The sequence below is a fragment of the Colobus angolensis genome, unplaced genomic scaffold (genome assembly GCF_000951035.1).
Source record: "Colobus angolensis palliatus isolate OR3802 unplaced genomic scaffold, Cang.pa_1.0 Scaffold262, whole genome shotgun sequence".
NCBI classification, from domain to species: domain Eukaryota; kingdom Metazoa; phylum Chordata; class Mammalia; order Primates; family Cercopithecidae; genus Colobus; species Colobus angolensis.
Window position 1 is genome coordinate 4,840,830 of NW_012115844.1, and position 26,593 is coordinate 4,867,422.

The window sequence follows — 26,593 nt, forward strand, 5'->3', positions numbered from 1 at the left end:
TATAACCTGAATGTCTTCTGAAGTTAACTTTGCCCAGTAGCCCAGGAGTAATTAAGGGAAAGACAAGATGGGGCGTGAGTTAACTTAGCTTACTATTAATATAATTCTCGCCCAGGCGCAGTGGCTCACGCCTCTAATCCCAGCACTTTGGGAGGCTGAGGCAGGCGGATCACAAGGTCAGGAGATCGAGACCATGCTGGCTAACATGGTGAAACCCCATCTGTACTAAAAAATTAAAAAGTACTAAAAATTAGCCCGGCGTGCTGATGGATCTGTAATCCCAGCTACTCAGGAGGTTGAGGCAGGAGAATTGCTTGAACCTGGGAGGCAGAGGTTGCAGTGAGCCGACATCATGCCACTGCACTCCAGCCTGGGTGACAGAGTGAGACTCAGTCTTAAAAAAAAAAAAAATTATAATTCTCTCACTGATACAATCTTTGCAAAGGCAGTTTCACCTAGAGGGGGAATATACCTTATTTCATCATAATTCAAACAATAATATTTAAAACCTCTTATGTGCTCAACACTAGGGCTAGCTATTTAGTTGTTCCATGAGCCATAAGCCCCATAAGAAGCACTCTGTTTCTATGTCTGTTTCACCAGCCAATGAGTTCCCGAAAGGGAGGGAGCACATCTTATTTACTGACAGTTACAACACTGCCCGATTGCTGCAGCGATCCTAGGCCACTTGGTTTAAAATGACCTCATGCCTGGGCACTCAGCTGGCACTGAGTCACATGACACCTTAGACGTGGAGGAGCCTGCAATCTGCTGAGTCTAAGTATTGTGGGAACTCAAAAAAGTGCATACTTAATTCTGCCTTGAAGGAAGAATTGTGTCTCCCAGGGAGGCTTCCTAGGACATTTGACTGAGCTGTGAGATAGTGTCCTCGGGGGACATGATTTGTGATATTCAGAAGCAGCTAAGGCCCCGTGCGATGGTTCATGACTGTCATCCCAGTGAGAGCTACCATGCCAGGCTAAGGTGGGTGGATTACCTGAGCTCAGGAGTTCAAGACCAGCCTGGGCAACAAAGCGAAACCCCCATCACTACAAAAAATAAAGAAATTAGCTGGACGTGGTGGCACATACCTGCAGTCCCAGGTACTCGGGAGGCTGAGGTGGGAGGATAGCTTAAGCCTGGGAGGTAGAGGTTGCAGTGAGCTGAGATCACACCGCTGCACTTTAGCCTGGGTGACAAAGTAAGACCCTGTCTCGAAAAAAAAAAAAAAAAAAAAGCAGCCAGAAGGTGGTTGTATGAATGGAATGCTGGACTTGATGACAAGTAGCCCTGGGTTCAAATCCCAGCTTTACTGCTTCCCAAATATGAGACCTACAGCAAGTAACTTCACCTCTCTAAATTTAGGTTTCCACATGTATAAAATGGAGAAAATAGCACCTACATCCTACAGTATTTGACGTCCTTAAAGGTGAAAACCAACACAAACCTATATCACAGTTCTTGACACATGGTAGACATCGAGCAAAGGCATGTCGGACTGTGCTAGCAACGCCCCAGATTTTTCCTCCCTCCTTTCCCCTCTGCCTTCTCCCGGCACTGGAAAGTTTTCCAGATTCTCTCTCTGAAGGCTGAAACCATCTCATGCTCTATGGAGTTTTTTCTTTAGCATATACAATAAATCATTTAGATGAATGTATACAAATAGGCTATGTGTCTCAATCACAGAGACCATGGTTTACGAAACACTGTTTTCCTGACAGCAAACACATAGCACCAGATGGGGCACGTGGTGGATGCGAAGTGGCTTCCTTGTCTGGGCTGACACCTGAGGTTTGTTGTCTTATGGTGTCTCCTGGCCACAGAGATCAAAGATGCAGACACACAGAGTGAGGTTAAGAGCAGAAATTGTATAGGCAAAAGAAAGAGAATAGCTCTCTGCTATGGAGAGGAGCCCCAGACAAACGGGTTGCTGATCTACAGTGAAATAGGAGGTTTTATAGATGAGCTAGTGGGAAGGCAGTGTCTGAGCTACACAGGGCATGAAAAACCAGTTAGGACCAGGTTTGCCATCTTCATAGGGTGCGAATCTCTGGCAGCCCCCACCTCAATCTTTTTTTTTTTTTTCTTTTTTTGAGACGGAGTCTCGCTCTGTCGCCCAGGCTGGAGTGCAGTGGCGTGATCTCAGCTCACTGCAAGCTCCGCCTCCCGGGTTCACGCCATTCTCCTGCCTCAATCTTATTATGCAGATGGGTTCTCAACCTGAGCTTTTCCATATTGCGCATTTCTTTCTTACTATACATGTACTGACGAAAAAGGGAAGACGAAGATTCCATGGCAGACATGCCTGGCCCCAAGGCAGCCCTTTTTTATTGGTATAGCTGCAGGCCTCCCCACCACACCCCCTGCAAGCTTCCAACTTCCTTATCTATGTTCGCAGCTCGATCTTTCAGTCTGCTCTTTGTTGGAAAACAAATGATTTTTTGGGCTGTTTTTTTTAGAGAGGAAGTTCTGCTAGGGACTCTTTTGCCCTCACTATCTGCCTAAATAATTTCTTTCTACTTCCTGTATCAGATGCATAGCAAGTATTTGTCAAATTAAATCTGCAATTTAGCCTATTTTAATAGTTCATTGGATAAGCATTACCTCTTAGTATGGTGTCCTAGAAGCACCTGGAGATGAGCCTGTGGCCTCAGTCACACATTCCTATTAGGTAAGGGCCTGTAGAGAGGCAAGCCAAGAAGCCTGGGTGACTTCTGGCCCCATTTGTCCCTTTCTGAGTTTAGGCATATCATATTCTTTCGCTAGGCCTTAATATCCCATCCGTAGAAACACAGTAGAACTCAGTGGTCCAGAATTTTGTGAATTTAAGGATATGATTCATACATACAAATCCAGCCACCCCACTGCCCACATCATCCCCTCCTCTCCCTTCCTCCATTCCCTGAGACACCGATATCAGGGGAAAAGGTCTCCCAGGCTTGTTTTGGAAAAATGTTTCTATCCCACGTCTCTCACTAACCCCAGCATGAAGCAGTTGAAGTACACATCCCTCAGAAAATGCACTTTCCGACCTTCTTTGAGGAGCTGTTAGAGCAGGCAGGTTTCTCTCACATCCTTGGCTTTGCCTAACTTAATTCCTTCCCGTTGCAATCTAAACAATGGTTTCGGCAATGTACTGCTGCGATTAATTTCTGAAAGTTTCAGCAGAGTTGGAGAGTTTTCTCAAACTGGCCTTGCCAAATACACATTTTTAGCCTCTTGGTGTGTAAGTTGCTTCTTTGGACTCTCCCATAAATAATCATCAGGACACCATATCGTAATGGTTTGCTTTCATAAATCATAAAGCTCTTAGACACAATAAAATTTTTGATTGAGACCAAGTTTATCCAATTTCGTCCCAAGTCTGCATCTCTAATTACAGAACATTATACTTATGTTCTATTTCTGAAAGTGTTGATTTGCATGATTGTATTTCACAGCTAAACGGTATTACAGGCGGGGGTGGTGGCTCACGCCTGTAACCTCAGCACTTTTGGAGGCTGAGGCCAGTGGATCATTTGAGCCCAGGAGTTTGAGACGACTCAGGAACCTGGGCAACCCCATCTCTACTGAAAAAAAATAATAATAATACAAAAAAACTTAGCTGGGCATGGTGGTGCACACCTGTAATCCCACCTACTTGGGAGACTGAGGCAGGAACCAAGAAAGCAGAGGTTGCAGGGAGCTAAGACCACACCACTGCACTCCAGCATGGGCAACAGAGCCAGACTTGGTCTCAAAAAAAAGGGCGGGGGGGTATTGCATGTATTTACCACAAATTGAACAGTAGCTAAGTGAAAAACAAATACAGAAGTCCTCCTTATCCTCAGTTTCACTTTCCACAGTTTCAGTTACCCATGGTCAACTGAGGTCTGAAAATATCAAGTGGAAAATTCCAGAAATACATAATTCATAAAAGTTAATTTGCACGCTATCTCTGAGCGGCACGATGAAATCCTGAGCGGTCCCACTGGAATCACTTCTTTGTCCAGTGTTTCCGTTGCGCTGTGTCCATTATCCACCTGTGAGGTGCTCTGCAGCCGTCCCGCCCATCAGATCCGCCGAATCGCAGTGCTTGGGTTCAAGTCACCCTTACTCTACCTAATAATGGTTCCAAAGTGCAAGAATAGTGATGCTGACAGTTCTGATTTACCAAAGAGAAGATGTAAACCGATTCCTTTAAGTGAAAAGGTGGAAGTTCTCAACTTGAAAAGGAAAGAAAAAATATTGTATGCTGAGGTTACTGGGATCTAAAATAAAAATGAATCTTCTATCCGTGAAATTGGGAAGAAGGAAAAAAAAGTGTGCTTGTTTTGCTGTCACGTATCACCTTTATCATAGGTCTGTATATTTAGGAAAAGCATAGGATATATAGGGTTTATTACTATCCTCAGTTTCAGACATCCATCATGAGTCTTGGAACATTTTGCCTTAGGATAAGCGGCGGGGGAGGCTACTGTAACTTAAGTGTACGTTTATGTAGCTTTTTGTTTGTTTGTTTTTTTAGACGGAGTCTGGTTCTGTCGCCCGGGCCGGAGTGCAGTGGCGCGATCTCGGCTCACTGCAAGCTCCGCCTCCCGGGTTCAAGCCATTCTCCTGCCTCAGCCTCCGGAGTGGCTGGGACTACAGGCGCCCGCCACCACGCCCGGCTAATTTTTTTGTGTTTTTTTATTAGAGATGGGGTTTCACCGTGTTAGCCAGGATGGTTTCGATCTCCTGACCCCGTGAGCCACTGCACCCGGCCTATGTAATGTATTTTTAATAATGGTTGTATCTAAAGCCAGTTCACAGAATTCCTGAAAGCTTAACAACCATCCATTGCAACCTGGCACCAGCCACTCCAAAGAACGATCTCTGACCTCTTTTTCCTTCTCCAGGAGGCCTTACTTTAACCCTCCCAGAACACGGTGATATTGACAATGTCTTCATGGCTTCACCATAATAAGTTGTGGTGGAAACAGTTAAACCACGGTGCATCGGATTCTGCAACCTTGCTATGCCCACCTCAGTACATTACCACCCCAAAAGTAGTTACTTTGTGAGATCTGTCCTGAGACTGCAAAGCAAATGAGTCTCTGGGCAAATGGTGCTGATTACACCTTATGACCACCAGGTGGCGAGCATGCCGGGCTTCTCCAAGAGTAAACTGGAAATGGGGAAGACTTCAAACAACTGTTTGGGTTCTCTTGTTTGACAGATAGAGAACTTTCCCTAGCATTTTAGAATATTTGTGTACTTCATTAGGAGGGTAAATTCCCATTTTCCCTCTAATTTTTCATACCATAATTATAGTAGTAACTGCAGCTGTGCATTAAGAACCATGCCTTGAAGTTCATCAATTCATTTATTGCACACATGAATTTCCATGAAGTATAAATAAAACACTTCTTACTTCTCCAGATGGGGAAATTCATTCACTCCTCAATCCATTTGTTTATTTCTAAACATTTGTTAAGCACTTGCCATGATCCTGCCCATCGTATGAACAGAATCAAGATTCAATCTTAACAAATTCAGCTCCAAAGCTCACCCTCCTTTAAATATCACAAATACTTGAGTTATTATTGCTTTATTTAATAAGGCCCCCAGATTTTAAGAAACTTGCTGGAATTATCTGAATTACCATCAAAGCTGTAAAACGGTAAACAAGTTACTTTGCTTGTTCAATCCTGTTTCTTTCACTTGCAAAGTTCCTTAAGTTCACATTGACCTCTTACTTTGAAGGATTGCGGTTAGCTAAACAACGATTAAGTGAAGCTCATGGTATCAGCACTTGCCAGTCGGCATATTTGATGCAGCTGAAAGCCCTGTGGATTTTTGTAACTATTGCTGATATTATCCTACAAAGAAATCTTAAAAGGGAGGGAGGAATTCACAGAATCTTTATGTTACAAAATCTTTATGACAACAGGAAGAGGGACCTGAGCTAGCACATTAGCACAGTCAGCCTCCTCGCCACTTAGTGTCCTGCACCATCTTAGCAATCCTCAGAGTCCCCACCAGCAAGAAGGCTCTCATTACATGCACCCCTTTGTTCTTGGGCTTACTTAATTTCAAGTATTCTGTTTTCAGCAACAGAAAATGAACTGACACCACCTGAGGACCTTTGCCCTTGCTGTTTTCCTCTGTCAGGAATCCCCTTCCCAAGATGTTCACATGACATGCTCCCTGGCTTCCTCAGGCCTCTGATTTCATCCCCTAACCACAGATGACTCCTCAGACCAGCCTAAAACACAGTAGCCCCGGCTCCTACTCTCCATGCCCTGCTGTCCTCCAATCTGCCTTATTTTCTGCATAGCGCTTGTCATCACCTGCGAATGTTTATTTATATTTTTGTTTATGTATTTCCTAGCTCCTGCCACTGGAATGTAAGTTTCATGGGAATAGCAACTTTATTTGTTGGTATTATACTCCCAACACCTACATCAATACATATATTAAAAATGAGTCCATGCCTGACACATACTACATGCTCAATAATAAATCAATGAAATGAAAGAAGACAGATGTCCTGTTCTACACTCACAACCCCTGAAGCAAACTGGATAGTTATCTTGAAAACCATAAATGGAATTTTCCTATTAAATTACAGGAACTCAGTCTCTTTATTGAATTCTTTTTCCAGCGAATTGAATTGATCCCCAATAGATATAGTGAAAAAAGACCTCTTGGAAAGCCAGCATCTAGTTTTGCAGGGAAAGTCATCAACAGGCAACAAGATGGTCCACCAGGGAGCTCTGGAGGTGAAGCCAATAAACAATAACATGAAAGGAAATTAATTTTATGTTTTCTAATTTTGTGCCTTAAGCAAGCATCATGTGGCCTAAGCTTTTTTGTGATTTCCTTGAAATAGTCAAAGATCTAATGTTAACTAGATTGCTGCTGTTGTTGAAGGACATCCAGGGTCATATTTTGGGTTTTCACAATGCCAAGGACATCAATTATTTCTGTGTGCAATCAGCGTATGGAATTCATATAAAGAAGGGAATCTTACCTATTTCAAAAGTGTTTTTCAAAAATGAAAACAGAAAGGAAGAATGGTAATTTTATTCTTATTCTTTGAAGTAATTATTTTAGATATGGAAGAGCCATTAAAATCATACAGACCAGTTTGCGCTGTGTTGCATTGTGTTGTGTCGTGTTGTGTTGTGTTGTGCCAGTTGGACTTTTCACCAAGAGGAATCTAAAGAGGGGGTGCAGTGGAAAGTGGGCTGAAGTTAAGCCCTTAATGACATGGGGTGTGAACCAGTAACCAGTCCCCCTGCGTCCAGGCGCCAAGGGACTTCCAGGGGAGAGCGAAGGGGGTTCTTCAGCACATGGTTAAAAATCACTGATTTAGTCCAACCTCCTTGTCTCACAGATGAGGAAAGCAAAGGAGGCTCAGCGCGAAGCCACCCAGCCAGTATTCAGTGGAGGTTTAAGTCTCCTGTAACAAGAGATAGACATTTTCTGACTGATTCCCCTACAGCCATATAAAATAGCATTTATTACACCACGCCCATTTTTAGAGATAATCAAATATTGCTTTTCCAAGGAGCCTTCTTCTGACAACCCAGACTAACTTAAGTCTCCCACATATTCATTTAGTACTTTGTCCTTCTCTACTTGAAATCCTTATCAGATTGTTCATGATGCCTTCAGTGCGGGTCTACCCACTAAGGTATAAATCCTGTGGCAACAGGGTCAGTGCCAGCCATCTTCACGGTCACATCGCCAGAGCCAGAAGCTTGGCCTGTGAACACCCCAGCTAGGAGCACCTTGACAGGAAGGATCGAATTGTATTTGTCTTTTTACCCCAGTGTCTGGTACTGTGTTTAGCTCAGAGTAGAAGCTCAATAATTACATTGAGTCTGATTATGGAAATAGAACAACCTAAAGTTCAGACAAATCTGTTCCAGGCTCTACTTGGGCTTTTTCTAGGGTTAATTGGCCTTGAGAAATTATCCCACATAGTTTGTCCTTAGTTTTTTTCATCCATAACATAAAGAAGTTGGATTCTGGGGGTCTTCAGAAATTATTCAATTTTGAAAAATCTCTGATGCTATTTTCCTCTGCTTGGAAATACCCCATGACGGTGGTAGGCGGGAAATTGAATTGTGTATGTACACACACACACATTAAGTTTAAACAGGAATCAGTGGTTTCAAGGGGACCATAAGAGTCACATTATGATTTACTCGCTGGGTGAGTGTAGGTGAGACATTTAACTTCCCTGTGTGTCAGTTTCTTCATTAATGGAACAAAGGTGAGGATTTAATAAGACCACATAACTAAAGTGTTTAGCATTATTCTGGGTATCTCATATGATCTCAACAAATATTAACTGAGATTATCACCAATATAATTACAAATCAAAATGATTTTCATGTAAGTGTGTATAAAATCAATGCTTGATGACATTTTCCATAAATTCACTAGTATTCCTTCTTATGTTTTAGGAGACACATCCACAAGAAAGAACAAGGTAGGAGAAATCATGAAAATGCATTTGTTATTCATTATTTACTTTAGAAGCCTAGAGATATACAATGCAAAAGTTCAGATATCTCTTGAAAAATATGTCCTATAAGTCTGGTCACAATTTGTAATTTCTATTTGTAAATCAAAAAACTGTTAACCATTGGCCCTGTTCACAAAACATAAACTTAATTTAGGTTTCTCTTTTCTTTTTCAGATTCCTGTACCACCTCCTCGGTAAGACACTCTAAAATAGCATTTTATTTCGCTATATACTGAAATAATTTGTGCCAGCATCTGAAAAAGAGAAACACAAACATTTGACATTGAAAATCTAATATGATTTCAGAGTGAGAGATGGATATACAAAAAAAAACTAATATGACATATTCAATGAACAAGATTAAACAAGCCTTCATTCATCTATTTAATCATTTATTCATTCATTCACAGTTATCTATTCAATATACCTTCACTCATTATTTCTTGATGAATGTATTCCTCCCCTGTTTCTTTCTGTTCCTCTCCTTTCTTTCAGTACAGAAATCTGCTGGATGATATTGCTGGGTATACTACTGGCAGGCCTAGATTCATATGAAAATGGGATATGCCCTCAGGGAACTTACAACATATTAAGTATATATTCATGTGATATATATATACACACACATATATGATACATATATAAATACTATTACATTTATACATATCTGTGGAGAAAAGAGCAACAAGCTGCAGAGGCTCTGAGTGACTGGCCACATTTGTTGCTCTACCTGGAACACCTGATAGACACCTCTGCCATAGCATGCATTACACACTCTGCCAATCATTTCTTTACCCCTCCATCTTCCCTGCTAGAGGGAAGCAGCTTGAACCAAAAATCTAACAAAGTACCTGATATACTTTATGAACAAATGAGTGAATGGGTGAATAAAATATGAGTGAGTGAGGCATTCACTGACTTTCAAACATATATATATATTATACATATATATATATATTTGGAGACAGTCTGGCTCTGTCGCCCAGGCTGGAGTAGAGTAGCGTGATCTCAGCTCACTGCAACCTCTGCCTCTAGGGTTTAAGTGATTCTCCTGCCCCAGTCTTGTGAGTAGCTGGAATTACAAGTGTCTGCCACCATGACCGGCTAATTTTTTTATTTTTAGTAGAAACGGGCTTTTGCCATGTTGGCCAGGCTGGTCTTGAATTTTTGACCTCAGGTGATCCACCCGCCTCAGCCCTCCAGTGTGCTGCGATTACAGGCGTGAGCCACTGTGCCCAGCCACTTTTTAAAATATTTCTTTGGGTAGTTCTAAAAACTCAGATCTGCCGGTCTGGGATGAATGGAAGGCTGTTATCATTTTCTCCACAGGCCTCCTAAAGCCAAAACAGACGCGCTATGGAGGAGCACGTTGACTCCCTGTAGAAAATTATATCACGCCCTTTAGAAAACAGTGCCAGACCTGACCAGTCCGCTCTGTAGGTAGCATCCAAAAACCAGCATTTGCAACCCAAAGCTGGGGACGCGGAGGGCAGAGCAGTGTGCATTCAGGCCTGAGGCATCACTGCTGCAGCAAACCTTCTCAGGACCCTGCAACTCTCCACACAGGCCTCTCATCACACTTCCGAAGAAGTACCAGCCCTTGCCCCCTGAGCCGGAGAGCAGCAGGCCACCTTTAGCTCAGAGACACATCTTTCCGGAAGTCCAGAGAATGCCCAGGTGAGAGAGTCATCATCAATGGTGAAATGACCGGCAAGAGTGTGGGTGTGGGGGAGGGGGACAAGGGAAACCAACCAAAGTACCTGTCAGAGCAGGCTCCCTAATGGGTGGGGAGTGTTTTGGTCCGTTCAAAGACATAACCAAGACTGGGTAATTTATAAAGAAAAAAGTTTTACTTGACCCACAGTTTCACATGGCTGGGAAGCCTCACGAAACTTACAACCATGGTGGAGGGGGAAGCAGGCGTGTCTTAGGTGGCAGCAGGTGAGAGAGCCTGTGTCCAAAGCAAACGGGGAAGAGCCCCTTATAAAACCATCACCTCTCATGAGAACGCATGCAGTAACATGAGAACAGCATAAGGGAAACCGCCCCATGATCCAGTCACCTCCCACCAGGTCTCTGCCTCAACACCTGGGGATTACAATTAAAGATGAGCTTTGGGTGGGGGCACAAAGCCTAACCATGTCAGGGAGGAACCAGTTATACCCAGAGGAAAATAGTCCTAGAAACCTGTGGTTTTATTCTTTGCAGGAAATACCACTTCTCTGTAAGAAAATGAGTTATTGAAAGAATTGCTCACTTGTGGCCTGAATTAGTTTATAAAGAAAATGTCAAACGCCAGAACAGAATCAGCATATTTTATGTAAGAACTGAAAGGGGATTCAGATTATTCCGGGACCAATATTGGCCCCCAGCTTCCCATTACCCAGGCTGGAGAAATATAACCATGCTTGAAAACTCTTTTGTCAAAAACATTATTGCCTTTATGAAAAATAAATATAATAAGCCATCCCTCCGGTATTAAGCACTGGTGACGGCTCCTCGTTCCCAAACATGTGGGACATTTGGCAGCTGGTGCTAATCACAGAATGCGACAAACTTGAGTGAGCATATTTCATTTGCCCAAAAGAGTTTAAATTTCCAAAATTACCTTATTTTGAAAGTCAGAAAAGAGATTAGCATTTCCTTCTTGTTTCTGCATAGAATGAAGGATGCTTTCTTATTTTTCATCCTTCTTCAAGCTTGCATCAGCAGTGTGGGGCACAGGCATTATTTAGTGAGAAAGCATTTCTCATGGATACAGAAACTCAGGATATCAGGCTCATTTTGAGCTTCTATGGGAAACCCATTCATCACTGATTCTAATGGGAACCATTAAACAGCCTGAAACGTCATTCCTCCTTCTGTGGCGAATGTCTCTTCACCATGTCCTCCACTATAGCCCCACACAAGCATAAGTTTTCCAAGAAACACCTTCCTTGTTGTCTCTCCCATGGAGTGCCCTCTCTTTTCTGTCCCCCTTTCAACTGCCATGGCAGCGTGGGAAGGAACAGAGGCTCTCAAGTCTAGATTCAAATGGTTTGGATTTGTATTAGTTCTCACATTGCTATAAAGAAATTATCTCAGACTGGGTAATTTATAATGAAAAGAGATTTGATTGGCTTACAATTCCATAGGCTGCACAGGAAGCATGATTCTGGCATGTGCTCAGCTTCTGGAGAGGCCTCAGGAAACTTACAATCATGGCAGAAGACAAAGGGGAAACAGGCTTGTCTTACGTGACAGGAGCAAGAGAGTGAGCGGGGAGCTGCTACACTCCTTGAAACAACCAGATCTGGCGATAACTCACTATTATGAGAACAGCACTGAGGGGGTGGTGCTAAACCATTCATGAAGGATCCACCCTCGTGATCCAATCATCTCCCACCTCCAAAAGTGAGGATTACACTTCAACAGGAGATTTGGGTGGGGACACAGATCCAAACTATGTCAGGGTTGAAATTTAGATTCTACTTCTCATGAATGACGGATCTGGGGAAGTGATTCTAAATTACGGGTGACTTTATCCTCCCTCTCCCCATTGGACAGTTAGCAATGTTTGGAGACATTTTTGGTTGCAACATCTTGAATAAGCGATGCTACTGGCTTCTAGAGAGCAGAGGCCAAGGAGGCTCCTAAGCATCCTACAGTGCAAGGGAGTGCACCACAACAGAGAATAACGTTAAAAGGTTAATATTGCAAAGGTTGAAAAACTTTGCCCTAACACCTCTAGCAAAGTACTGAACTTTTTCCAAGCCCAAGGTTTTACTCTGCAGTAAAGTACAGATAATATTAATATCTACCACCTACCTCATGTGCTAAGGTGAGAATTAAATGAGGTGATTCCTATAAATGGCTTAACAATGCTTGCCCAGTACCTATTTTTAACCAACATTTATTGCACTTTTATTACCTTGGGCCCATTGGTACCTATGTTACCCCATATAATATAACAAGTTAACAAGTCTGTTTCTTCTATCCCAGGAAGGGGTGGAGGAGGAACTGACTCATTTCAGCACCCATATAACCTGGCACAGTGCCTGAAATATAGTAGATGTTGGATAAGTATAAATTTCCTTCTGCAGCTTTCAAAGGAACCTATCCAGACTAGGAGTAAGCAGATTTGCTCTGTTTTGATTTCCATTTTCAAAGACTGAGAAACTGGGAGGCAACAGTAATATCAGACCATCCAACCCATGAAGCTGTGTCGTGACAATTGGAAATGTGAAATGCAGCATTCCTAAAACTCCTGGTCAAATAGTCTAATATGTAAAGGACTGATCCAACCTCAGAGAAGTAAGCAGACAGAAAATACGATCAATAAAATACTGAGACTGGGCATAATGGCTCACGCCTGTAATCCTAACACTTCGGGAGACCGAGGCAGGCGGATCACATGCGGCAAGGAGTTTAAGATCAGCCTGACCAACATAGCGAAACCCTATCTCTACAAAAATACAGAAACTAGCTGGGTGGGGTGGAGCATGTCTGTAATTCCAGCTACTCTGGAGACTGAGGCATGAGAATCGCTTTAACCTAGGAGGCAAGGGTTGCAGTGAGCCAAGATTGCACCACTGCACTCCTGCGACAGAGGGCGACAGAGGGAGACTTTGTCTCAAAAAAATAAATAAATAAACTAAAATAAAATATTGAAGATGATAAGGTTGTTCAGTGTGGAGAAAAAAGAATTTTATCTTCTTTCTGTTTCCTCATGCTGAAAAGAACAGTATCTTGGGACCCGGTAGCAATGAGTTTGGATCCCAGTTGAGCCACTTTTGGCTGTATGATTTCAGAAAAGCTCTTTAACAACTCTGAGTTTTGCTTTTCTTATTTATAAGAAGAAAATAACCATCTTCATGTGATAAAATGATGATGAGAACGCATGCCATTCCTGTAAAGTGCCTAGATAATATCTGTCACAGCACAGAAAAAGAAGAAGAAAAGAAAAGAAAAAGCAAGCAAGAAAAGGAAGGAAGGGAAGGGAAGGGAAGGGGGGAAGGGTAAATAAACCCTGCTTCTCCCATGTGTTCTCAGCAGAATTGGGTATCCAGCATCCATAACCATTTATTTTTTCAGAAAGAGAGACTGTATTTTTTTCTTTTTTGAGGTGGAGTCTCGCTCTGTTGCCCAGGCTGGAGGGCAGTGGCATGATCTCAGCTCACTGCAACCTCTGCCTCCTAGGTTCAAGCGATTCTCCTGCCTCAACTTCCTGAGTAGCTGGGATTATAGGCACGTGCCACCACACCTGGCTAATTTTTGTGTTTTTAGTAGAGACAGGGTTTCACCATGTTGGTGAGGCTGGTCTCGAACTCGTGACCTCATGATCCCCTGCCTCGGCCTCCCAAAGTGCTGGGATTACAGGTATGAACCACCACGCCCAATCAGAGGCTGTATTTTGTAGTACAGTGGATCTCATCCTAGCTTTACACTGAAATAATTAGAAAGCTTATTTTAAAGCACTATCTCTAGTATCTATTTTAATTGCCCTGAAGTGGGACCTGGGCATCAGAATTTTTAAGGCTCCTTCAGGTGGAGCTCATATGCAGACAGGGCTAAGAACCCAGAGGGAACCAGGTTGGAGGAATACATCCACCACAAAAGCTTTGAAGGTATTTAAGCCTTATCTATGCCCAGGTTTCCAGAGTCTAACATAATGCTCACTCAATTGGCAAATGTGTCCCTCTGTGGGCCTGAACAACACCAGTTTATTGGGTCACTGTCTTGGTGGTGTTGACATCTTTAGAAATTGGCATTTGATGTCTCTGGGGTTCCTGTAGTTACAGTTTACATTTATTTAATCGTTTTTAGATGTGATGAGAATTGTGCTGGATCTCTTCACCAAAACACCTCAAGAGAGTAATTATATTTTCTCTTATTGAATTTTTCCAGCAGCCCTGTAAAGTATGGTTTCCTAAGCCTCGGAAGAGTAAAGTGCCAAGCCCAGTGGATGGCACACGTGCTCAGTAAATAGTACTTGCATATTCACTGGGCACCTAAGGTCACAATGCTTCAGAGAAGTTAGGTCACTCAAAGTCACAGGGTTGACATTTGACTATTGATGGGGCAAAAACTTCCACAGCCCCATAGCAGACACTGGGGTTACCATGATACATGAGATGGCTTTGCTTCCGAAAGAGAGATGCGCTTTCAAATTCATTTTTAGCAGAGCCCACATGGGTGGTAATAGCAGCATTAGTGATGCCCAAGTCCCATGTAATCAACCACATAAGGATATTGCTCTGAAAACAGAAGGAACATTGGCAATCAAAGCTTCTGCAGCCGAACCATGCAGCTAAGTGCCTGCTCCGTCTCTGCCAGCTGTTGGTAAGGCACTGTGAGTGAAATGAATTGCCTTCCCTAAGGCAGAGGCCATGATTTACATCTGGCAATCAACTGTATCAATGGCAGGCAGTTAGACAGCTGCAGCTCTTTGCAGCAGGCTGTGCTCACCCTGGATGGTCTTTGTGGTTCCAGCTATTGTGTTTCAGGCCCCATTTGTCTCTGCCAGCTCTGCTATTCTCTTTTTTAAAGCTAAGCCTTGGTTTCACAAAACAATTACTGAATTGAAGCACTTCAGTAAAGGAAAACATCACCCCAGTCATTCATTGACAACTCAAAACCAGAAGAGAACTTCGAAGTTTGGAGAATGTTGGTTGGACATTCTCAACCACTTACGCACCATTATTATGATCTTTACAATATCCATGTACTTATTTTTTTCTGCCCTGTTCATTTTTTTAACTTAAATAAATTTACTTAAAAGAAATACATATAATTATTATAAATAACTTCAATACAGATAGCTTCCAACCAAAACTTTGAGCTCTGGGGAATTTTCCCTCTGATAAAAGGGAAGGTAAGCAAATATTAGAAAGGTGTTTCATATCTACTTAACCACTGCACTGAGCCTTTCTCCTTGACATAATCTGAAAGACAATTAAAAACAGGATAACTTTTCTTCTGTGAATCCATTGCAATTTTAATACCATGGTCCATACACCAAATAAAATCATCCTGAGTAACAGCAAGAGTAATCAACATTTTCTGAATTTTAACTAAACACCAGGCCTGATTTGGAGTTTTACATATGTTCATTCATTTAGTCTCACAACAGCACTGTGAAAAAAGCAATATTACTATCTCCAATGGACTGATAAAAATTAAGAAATTGAGAGTTCATTGTTCCATATGTCCTTTAAGCTCCAGTACACTTAATGGCCCAAGGTGGGGTTCAGCCAACATATAATTTAAACGAAGCACCCAACATTTAAGAAACAAAACACCCACTTGCCTAATTATGGCTTTCCTTTTTCTTTTTCTTTTTTTTTAAGCAGAGACAGGGGTCTCACTAACACTCCTGCCCAGGCTGGTCTCGAATTCCTGGCCTCAGGCAGTCCGCCTGCCTTGTCCTCCCAAAGTGCTGGGTTTACAGGTGTGAGGCAACACGGCCAGCCAGCTTTCCCTTTACAACCAGCAATGCTGTCATCACATCAATTCAAGTAATCTCTATCGCAAAAATATATGCTCTGATGATTTGGGAAGTGAAAACAAAAAATCTTTATAGATATCAAGAAACCATGGTCTTTTAAAAGAGAAAGTATGGTTATAGAGATATACAAATTTCTATCTATGAATGGAAACCATTGATTTTAAAGTATAAACATTATTATTGTTGTTTTCCAAGTTGTTGCCATTAGGGGAAACTGGATATAGGACACATAGGAACTCTGTATTATTTCTTACAACTGCATGGGAATCCATCATTATCTCAGGATAAAAAGTGTAATTTCAAAGCATATGTGAACATTAAAATGTTCTACAAATGTAGAGTGTTACTTCACTCCAAACAGCTTTCACGTCCCACGCTTTCATTAGAATCTTCAACAAATCTCTTCACTACTCTCTGGATTTATCAGTTTCACAGGTGGGAAAACTAAGCTTCAGAGAGAGAATTTAACTTATCCAGGGTGACAGAGCCCACAGATGACAGAGCAAGAATCAAATTCAATTCATTTAAAACTAAGGCAAAAACTAAGAGATTCCCAGGAAGGCCTATATTTACAGTAAAAGGTAATATCTTTATATTTATAATGAGGACCTCTTATGCATAGGAAAAAACGTGAAAAAAATTAATGACCATGGTTTTTTTAGCCATCTTCAGCAGACAGAACTTGGACACACATGGGTTCAAAGCTCTCAAAGAATAAGAAACTCTTGTCTGCACAGAAATGGCTTCTTACAATCACTTGGGTTCTCAGTTAAAATTCCATTTATTAAAGCTGCAAATTCTAAACCCAAGCTTTCCTGAAGCCTCAGATTTCCATCTATAAAGTGTATTGCTCTATTTATAAATCAAGTGATTTTATCCAAACAGAAAGACAATCACTTTGCTTAGTCTTCAACAAATGTTCAACCAACTCAAGTTAAATAGGTTAAAGAATCTTAGTAAAACTGTTTAACAAACTCATTTAAATCTCCTTAAATATTTGAAATACCTTTATAAATTCAATTTCTTTGATTTTTAAGTACTTCTAATGTTGACAGGGCAGGTTTAAATGCTAGCCAGCAAAACTTTAACACTTTCTATAAATCCAAGAAAGTAAATGTATAAATACAGAAAATTTTAACTTCTCTTAAACAGTTCAAACTCTTTAAAATGGAGACAAACACATCTTGACACTTGGAACTTCAAATCTACATTTTAAATTGAAGCCATACAGCCAATCTTTCAGTATCCTTAACATGCTGGCTTCTTAAACATTAAATACTGAGATTAGCCACATTTTAACCCCAAAATAATTAATACTCTGGGTGTTTGTTCTACTTCATTACCTCTATTCAAATCTCTTTGTTTTCTCAGGTTTCCAGCTAAAACGGGGAGGGAGGGTGTAAGAGGTAAGAGGGTAAAACCGTGGAACCTTGGGACCCTTGCCTATTGCTTGCAGGTCTGAGACTAGGATCTAGCATCTGAGCACTGTTTGTTTCTGGGATACTGATACAGCCTGACTCCTAAAACTCTAGATCAACAGCCTTTACCTGTGATCAGTGTTGTACGCTTAATATTCCCATATTCTTCACATCCAGTGTTTTCACGGACGGATCTGGAGAGGTGGAACGTATACCCTCACTCCACTCCCTTCATAGTTCCTTCACCAAACTTTGACCACGTTCTGACAACACCACACATTGAATGCCCAACAGTGTTATTTTTATTTATTTGTTTATGTATGTATTTTTTGAGACACAGTCTCGCTTTGTCACCCAGGCTGGAGTGCAGTGGACGATCTCAGCTCACAGCAACCTCTCTGCCTCCTAGGCGCAAGCTACTCTCCTGCCTCAGCCTCCCAAACAGCTGGGACTACAGGCATGTGCCACCACGCCCAGTTAATTTTTGTATTTTTAGTAGAGACGGGTTTCACCATGTTGGCCAGGCTGGTCTCGAACTTCTGACCTCAAGTGATCCACCCCCCTCAGCCTCCCAAAGTGCCCGGATTCCAGGCATGAGCCAAGGCACCAGGCCCCAACATTGTTACTTTTTTATTTCTAGCAATTCTCACATTAACACTGGTAAGTACTCTTGTTGCCATTTTGAAGATGGAAAAAAAAAGGAGGTTTAGAGAAGTTAATTGACTTGCCAGTAGAATGAAAAGCTTGGAGTTTATTTAGAGACCTTTCCAAAATTCACATTATTCAATTCCATGTTGGATTTTTTTTCTCTACCACTCAATTTCATATTTTTTTTCCTCCTGTCTGAAATCTCTGTTCTTTATCAGCATTCTTTCCCTTACACTTGCCTTCCTGGGATTCCACTGCACCTGACAGCTTCATATTGAAAACTCTTTATCTTCCCTCAAAGTAAAAAACTAAAAGCTTTAAAACCAAGTTAATAATAGGTCTGACTGTGCTAATGAAACTTGACGTAGGAAATCAAACGTCAGGAGAAATGCTGTTTTTTTTAATTTCTCCCAAAATGAGATGCAAGTTTATTCACGTCATTTCTATCACCACCTTTTATTTTGGCTCTTCATTTTGTCTTTTCCTTAGAAAATTATGAGAAAAATAACCTGGCTTTAGTTTTATGGAAGAGGGATAAATATCACACTGGACGATGGGCTGTTAATTTGGCAATGAAAATGTAATCAAAGGTTTGTAAGGCTTAGAATGATTTTATCTCGGTCATTATGAACTGTGTTTTATGTAACACCATATTTCTTTTTCTTGCAGTCAGATAAGCTTAAGGGACTTAAGTGAGGTAAGTAGCAATTTTATCCTTGGATGCAAAGAAGGGAATTTTGAGGCATTAAATGTCTGCAATAGGCAAGATTCTATTTGCTTCAGACACTTACAGTTAATTCTCACAGTAACTATGTTCAAAATGCATTAGTATCTCTATTTTAAAGATGAGAAAGCCAAAGTAAAACAAGCTTAGCTCCAGATTTTAAACCAAGATCCTGTTTGGCCACCATAGTCACTCGGGGTTCATTGGTATAAGAAGAACATGCTCAGTTCCACATGGAAGATACACAGTATTGACTGATGGCTTCCAGCCTCCAGTATTACAGAAAACAAGTGTTAGCAATGGTATTGCTCTTTGCTATTTGTCCTTCATAAGAAAGACGGGAATGCAAAGTAGAGGGAACATGAGATTCAGAGTTGCACAAGACCTGGGTAGGAATCCTGCTCTGCCACCTACTCGCTTTGTGAATTTCAGAAAATGCTCCTACTCATCCCAGTTTCTGTTTCCTCAGCCATACAATAGGGATGGGGGCTGGGTGCGGCAGCTCACACCTGTAATCCCAGCACTTTGGGAGGCCGAGGTGGGCGAATCATCTGAGGTCGGGGGTTCAAGACCAGCCTGACCAACATGAAGAAACACCGTCTCTACTAAAAATACAAAATTAGCCAGTTGTGCTGGCGCATGCCTGTAATCCCAGCTACGCTACTCGGGAGGCTGAGGCAGGAGAATCGCTTGAACCTAGGAGGTGGAAGTTGCAGTGAGCCAAGATGGTGCCATTGTACTCTACCCTGGGCAACAAGAGCGAAACTCCATCTCAAAATAAATAAATTAATTAAATAAATAAAAATTAAATAGGGATGGGTACACTTCTGTGCAAAGTTGATGCGATAAAGTCAAAAGTAAGTAGTGCACAAATGGCCAGGTGACCAGTAGAGGCTCAATAAATGGCATAAAAGACACGTGAGATAAAGCTGTAGTAGAGCCTTCCAAGGGTATTGATTCCCTTCAGGGCCCAAAGAGAAAGTTCCCTGTGAGGCTAGTGGGGCTACCATGACTGATGGAAAGACTGTCCAACAACACAAGTGGCCTCACCTCACTCCCACTGGACTCTAAAGAATTTTGTTCTTGTCTTTGTGTTTGACCTATGCTCTTATCTAGATCTTAGACATGAATTTCTTTCCTTGCTTTATTTGTTGGTTTTGTGAAAATGGTAAAATCAAAAAGTCACATTTCTAGCTTGTCACTGAAACAAGACATTTATTACCCCTAATCTCCCTAATCCACAAGACAATAATGTCAAGAAAGATAACATACATAACCACTTGATGAGAAAAACAGTTCTGGTTCCACTGAGGACTTCACCAGGCTCATGCTCTTCTGGGAGGGGTTGTACTTCCTTAGTGTCTCCTGGAAGGAGCAGGCTGGGGTGATGCTCAGCTGCTGGGGGAACCCACACATCCAAGGTGCCTGAATCCAGGACTCTGTCCCCTGTTTCCTGTAAGCTAGGCCTAGGTATCTTGAGTAATAGTTGGGTACTGCTCACGATGACCTCAAATCATAACCCATTGGTCAGTCTGAGAGGACAGTAGGCCTCCCAATCACAAACAAGCAAAAAGGAATTGGGAGATGGGGGTCAGCCTTAGATGGCAGGAAATGTGCAGGACTGTTTGTTTTCTTTGCAACTTTAGTTGGCATTCTGCTAGAAGTTGATATCATCTAAAGAACAAGAAGATCTAGTGGAAAAACACATTGTTGCTCCTTATCTTTTGCCAAGACACTTCCCCATTGTTTGTTTGGGCTGAGATTCAAGGCCATTTCTTCATCACAAAAGCCCATCAGGGCAAGCTGTGCTTGTGCCTGCACTCAGTGTTTGCTTGAACACTGTCTTGTGGACTAGAATCTTTTATGTGCTACCTGCCCCCACTCAAATTCACATGGCATTTTACAGTTCTCAGAGAAAGGAAAGATTCATCATCTCATTTTGTACTCACAAAGCCTTAAGAGAAAAACGAAACCCCAGAGAGGTGGCAAAGAGTCCTCACAGCCGGGAGGAGATACGGCCAGTCCTGGAAATCCCAAAGTCTAGGTGTCTTCCCCACCGCCGTGTCTCTCTGCCTTAAAACATACAGAAATAGCTCAGAACCAAAATAACTAAAAAGAATAGGGAAGGAAGGCATGAAAGGAGGGGGCAGAGAAGGTGAAAGAAAAGGAGGAAGGAAAAGGGAAGGAGGGAGGAGAAAGGAAAAGAGGAAGAAGAAAGAGGGAGACAGGTAATAAAAGAGACACTACTATTTAACTTGACTATGTTTATTTTCTAACAATAAAAAAGTTACAGAAGAAAAATGAGTGATTTAATGTACTTTTCTAACTACATTTGATTTTAAATTCAGAGCCCTCAAGCCAAAAGTTGGTTGGTCTCAATTAAATAAAACAACTGCTCCCCCAGATAGAGGGCTTCTCTGTACTCTTCGCACCTCTTCTTCCCCTCACAGTTGACAAGCCTGAGAGCTGCATAGGATTGAGCACTTTGAACAGCCAGGTTCAAAGTCCTGGGGGAGACTCAGTAGGGATACTTTCAAACCCCTCACTAGAATGGATTCATTATGCTTTTTACTTAGCCTATAGAGTTTCTTTGATTTTCTGTCCATAATGAAATGTATGTCCTCTTTCCAGAATCCTAGGGAATGCCAAAGTCTTTGAAATAAAAAGTCTTCTCTGTTGGCCAGCTTCAGAGGGAGGCGTACAATGCCTCTCTAAGCAATTTGTTGCCAAAAGTTTCTTATCTGTGATGCAACTATGAGTCAGGAGAGCTGGGCTCAGGGTTAGTTTAGCCTTCAGATGACTGCGGGAATCTAGGAGAATGGCATGACCCTTTGGGACCTCATCTGTAAACCAACTGTTTTTAACATTTAATGGACCTCGCACCACTTTGAAAATTTGATGAAAGGTACAATAAACCTTTCTCACCCCAGAAAAAGAAAAAATATATACGCATACTTAGAGAGAAAAAAATTTAGCTTTTCATTTCAGAAGGTTCATGGACCCCACTAGGCCATTCAATGATCCATTTCATCCCCCTGGTTAAAGCAGTTCTCACCTAAATGATACCTGAGGTCTTCTTCAACTGATGCAATATATAAATGGACTTCACAAAATTATTTGCAGTTAAATAAACACTGCAGCAAACACTGTCCCCACTGTAATGCTTTTTGCTTCTTCAAGGGTAGAGTAGAATAGGGCCCAAAGATACAAGCCCAATAAGCGTGAAGATTTTCATAATGAAGAATGATCAAGAATTCTACCACCATAAGGAGGGAAAGAGAAAGAAAATGTTTGGGAAGATAAATGGCTACATTTAAAAAGGATAATGTGAATATTTCCATGCTTATTTTAAAAAATAGAAATTTCAGAGCAAGTATAAAGAAAAAACTAACCATAGCCTTACTGCTTAAGCACAACCTTTAATATTTTATCATATTACTTCAAATCTTTTATTCTGCATACACACAAATATACATGGGTATAAAATATAATCGCATAAAAATATATCATGGGTCCATTTTTTATTCCAAACTTTAAATGTAACATGGATGCATACTTATAATCTTATTTCATTCTCTATATAAATACTTACAGTGTCTTTATAATATTCCAATAAGTGAGTATAGTACCAAAATTAACAATGTTCAGTTATCTGGGCATGTAGATTGTTTCCAGTTATTTAACTCTGTAAAAGTAAGGATGCAAAGAACATCTTTGTGCATGGAACTTGGCTCAGATTTCAGGTTGTGTCTTAGAAAAAGAGTCTCATCAATGGAATTATTGAGATAAGAATAAGAGTATTTCTAAGGTTTCAGATAATTATGGTAAATTACTTTCTAAAAGAGTCAAAGCAATGGATAGTCCCATCAGCACACTGTGGACTTGTATGTTCCTTCACACATGGATTACAAAATTTTGATTTTTGTTCAGTTTTCTGAGGAATTATTTGTAGATTAAAAAAAAAATACGAACTATGCTAACAAAAATTTTACCAAAACTCTACCAACCAAATGCTCTGAAAACACACATGGTATTATATTAAATTCTCTGTCATCAAAAGTCAGTAAATTTTTTTTTTTAATTCAATACAGGTCCTTGAAGCAGAAAAAGGTGAGTTGTTTACATTTGTTTCCTTACTCTAATACTAATAGATTGGTTCTCTTTCTAGATCTACAGTGCTTATGGTTATTGAAAGGGATTGATTGTGTGGAAGCCTGGGATAGGGATTTATGTGTGTGCATGATGACGTGATCCTCATGCACACACATACATCCCAAGGACCTCAGAGTCCTCTAGTCTAAACAGGGTGATTTAAATCCAGAATAGACCAGACATCTTTCTTTAGCCATACACTACTGACCAAAAGGCATTACACTGTCACCCTCTGCCACTATGGAAAGATATAGCTAGTCCCCTGCTCCAAAGAAGCTCGTGGTATCTCTGCCTCTGATGTCACCCATGCACACACATGTGTGTCTCTTTCATGCACACACACATGTACACACATGCACATACCTCTACAGTGTTGGTGTTGTTGTGCAAGCATGCAATCCAACAGTCACTCATATCCTAAATGGCAGGATGCTAAGCAGGTAGTACTTTCATATTCACCTGGGAAATAGTGTTCTCCATTCCTCTAGAATGATGAATTATGTCCAGAGCCAAAGGGCCTGCATCACAGCCCAAAGAGTTCGCAAAAGACATCATAGTTCAACAGAGCAATGTTAGGTTAGGATTTCAGAGGCCTGCCTGCCACAAAATCACTGTATGGTTTTGGTCAAGTTGCATTTCCTCTGTGAGGCTCAGGTCTGCTCTTCTCTACACATTGACAAAGCTAAACTGGAAATGAGGCCTAAATTGGATTTATGGATTCCCCATGAGTCCCTGATGGAGGAGTAGGAGTTGTTAGCAAGCCTAAAAAATTCACAAACCTAACTGAAACCATGCCCTTTCCCACAATACAGCTCAACATCCTAACTAAAATGTTCAGGTATTGTTTCATCAGACAACACAACAATGAGTGTTAACACAACAACGTGGCATTGTTCAGCTCAAGAGGGGCAGATACTCTGGGTGGCTACTGATGACATGAAATGATTTTATGGGATGCATGATTCATGGACCAGCCGCTGACTCATGTTTCAAGTAATCACAGTCCTTCGATCAAAGGTGTCCAGTTTGTGATGAACCTTGGGCAGAATACAGAGCAACAAGCACAATTAAAACATGCTGGTGCCTGTATGCACCCTTCGCTTTATTACTTATGGTCACAGCTGGGAGAGTGTTTTATGAGATTTTATATCATAGTATTATGATGTGCCCTTGGCAATTCTGGATGCCTAGTTAAATCTGTCTGTGATGAAAAGAAAATAAAAAGCAGTAACATACACTGCATATGAAATTACTAAATAACTCCAGATTGTATGGTTGGCAGAACTTTTAAAAACTTGATGATCGAGGTGGGGAGGAAATTGAGAAACTGTATCCCTGGCTGGAACCAGGTAGAGACTGCTGGTCTACATCAGAACCCTAGGAGCTCACCTGCCCTATCACAGGAGGGCATGAGAATACAAGTGCCATGACAAGCTGGGCACCCCAATCTTCTCCATCAGCCAGAACAGTCCTTTCATTTAACTTACTTCTTGTTAAGATCTCATCTCTCAGAAAGGTCTTTCTTAGCCATACGTATAGTCACTCTGTATCCCAAAGTGTACTTCATTTCCTTTATATCATTGTACTGCCTAGTAGAAACGTTCTTATCGACTTACTTGCATGCTTATTTCCATTTCCTTTCATTAGAAGGTAAGAACTATGTCTGTCTTCTTCTCCACTGTATTCCCAGACTCTGGCAGAGTACTTGTCCCATAGTAGCTGTTCAGTAAATATTTGTCAGATGATATAAATGAATGAATGAATGAATGAGGATGAAGCTAAAAGTCTTTTAAAATCACAGGTCCAGAATAATCCCTAAATACCTTCCAATGTAATATTCTGTATTTCTGGGAGGTTCAATAATGTGTTCTAGCTTGTAAATATTCAAAGTGATTTTTACAACATATAAATATAAATAATATAAAAGTCATTCTCAGGAGGCAGAAGAGTTGCAGAATATGTGAGTTACAGTTTCCACTGACCATCAAGAGCCCCCTTCTAACAATCAGAGATTACTTGGAGGAAATTATAGTAGTTCCAGTGGGCTTCTAATGGTTCTCAATTATTTTTCTTTTGCAATCTGACTAAATTATGTCACTGTTTTATATAGTCCCTCATAACCAGAGGAAGCCTGAATCAACTCATCTGTTACAAAACCAAAATTCTCAAGAGATTCCACTTGCCATTAGCAGGTAAGGAGCCAGAAATCCCTTCTCAGGTCTGAGGCTGGGGGTCAGGCCATGTGCTGTCTCAGATAAATGATCACAAAGACTTTCTGAGAAACAAAAGTCTTTGTGTCTGGAGCCCAATAATGAGGTTCAAGAGAAACTTGTGAATTACGGCTGTTATTGATTTTGATAATGTTGTTCTTTTGGAAATTTATAAATGATTGAGTGTTAGAGAAGTTTGGGAAATTTTAAGGATTAACCAGATGGGATTAACTGGAAAGGATGCTAATCAACCTGGGAGGAAAAGTGGGTTTTTTCAAACTATTCTGGGTTGATGACCACACAAAAGCTTTAGTTACTTCTGAACAGCAATTGATGGCCAGGCGACCAAGTGTTGTTGAAAATGCCCTCATCGGAATCATCGGGTTAGATACTTGCCTGCCCCACTTCTTGTGACAACTGTCAACCCAACTGAACAGTTAAAGAAGTCAAGGCTCAGGCAGGATATTTATTGACCAAAGTCACTAAATTAGTAGTGACTGCCCTAAAACAAAATCCGGGGCCTCCAGTATTAGGTGCTGTAAAGCCCTTATGATCTCACTCTTGCCAGTGCCTCTGACCTCAGTTCAAGCCACTCTCCTATCACTCTGGGGCACTGCAGCCTCATCAGATGCCTGCCAGCAACCATAATGCCACTTAATGCACGGCATTGGCACATGCCCCTCTCCCGCCTGTAGTCCCTCCCCCCATATTTGCTCCTCTCCACCCTCTCCCTACTTGGAACACTCCTATTCCTCCATGGAACCCCAGCTTAAAGCTTAATGAATCCAGGAGATAATTTGCATCAATTCTTCAGATGAAAAACATAAAGCTGAGAAAGACCGAGCCCTTTACCATGGAAGCCAAGCCCAAGCTCAAAGTCCAAGCACTGTTCAGTAGCCAGTGCTGCTCATAAGGACTTGATTCTAAAAATGCAGCCCATAAATCCTGACTATCCCTGGTGCCTGCCCATGGCTAAAATGCTGCCTTTAATTGATTCAGTAAGTATTTGCTGGGAATGGACTATGTTTGAGATGGAACAGAATAGTGTTAAGCAGGATCCACTGAAGCCAGGTTGCCTGACTTCATCAGCAGTGAACCACGTGACCTGGGCAACCTCACTGTCTTACATGAGAAACCTAGGGCAGAGTCAGGCATGTTGCAAGAGCACAGTGAACACTTGCTCTCATTGCTATTGCCAGGCCCCGTATATTGGGGGCATGATCACCATACCCTATTCCTTTCCCTCCTTTACTTTCTTCCCTGGTCCCATTTGGCACCTTCAGTAACTTTATTTGGCCTGTGGGTACTAGGACATGTAGCTTCACTGTGCTTTGGGGACCGTCTGGTGTCTAAGCCCCAAACAGCTTAAATACAAAACTCTTCCCCATACCACGATATCCTCTTCCTCTTCCTCCACCTCCTCCTCCTTCTCCTCCTCCTCCTTCTCCTCCTCCT

General features: G+C 41.5%; 1 protein-coding gene across 1 annotated transcript in view; it reads left to right on the forward strand.

The window, feature by feature from the left end:
• CLNK (cytokine-dependent hematopoietic cell linker) overlaps positions 1-26,593 on the forward strand; it is a 188,651-nt gene that overhangs the window by 128,830 nt on the left and 33,228 nt on the right. Inside the window, exons 9-14 of the mRNA XM_011947358.1 lie at positions 8,439-8,464; positions 8,675-8,694; positions 10,067-10,177; positions 18,722-18,749; positions 22,868-22,886; positions 25,039-25,120. Of these exons, the coding sequence (XP_011802748.1) occupies positions 8,439-8,464; positions 8,675-8,694; positions 10,067-10,177; positions 18,722-18,749; positions 22,868-22,886; positions 25,039-25,120 (286 nt within the window). The remainder of the gene's footprint in view (positions 1-8,438; positions 8,465-8,674; positions 8,695-10,066; positions 10,178-18,721; positions 18,750-22,867; positions 22,887-25,038; positions 25,121-26,593) is intronic.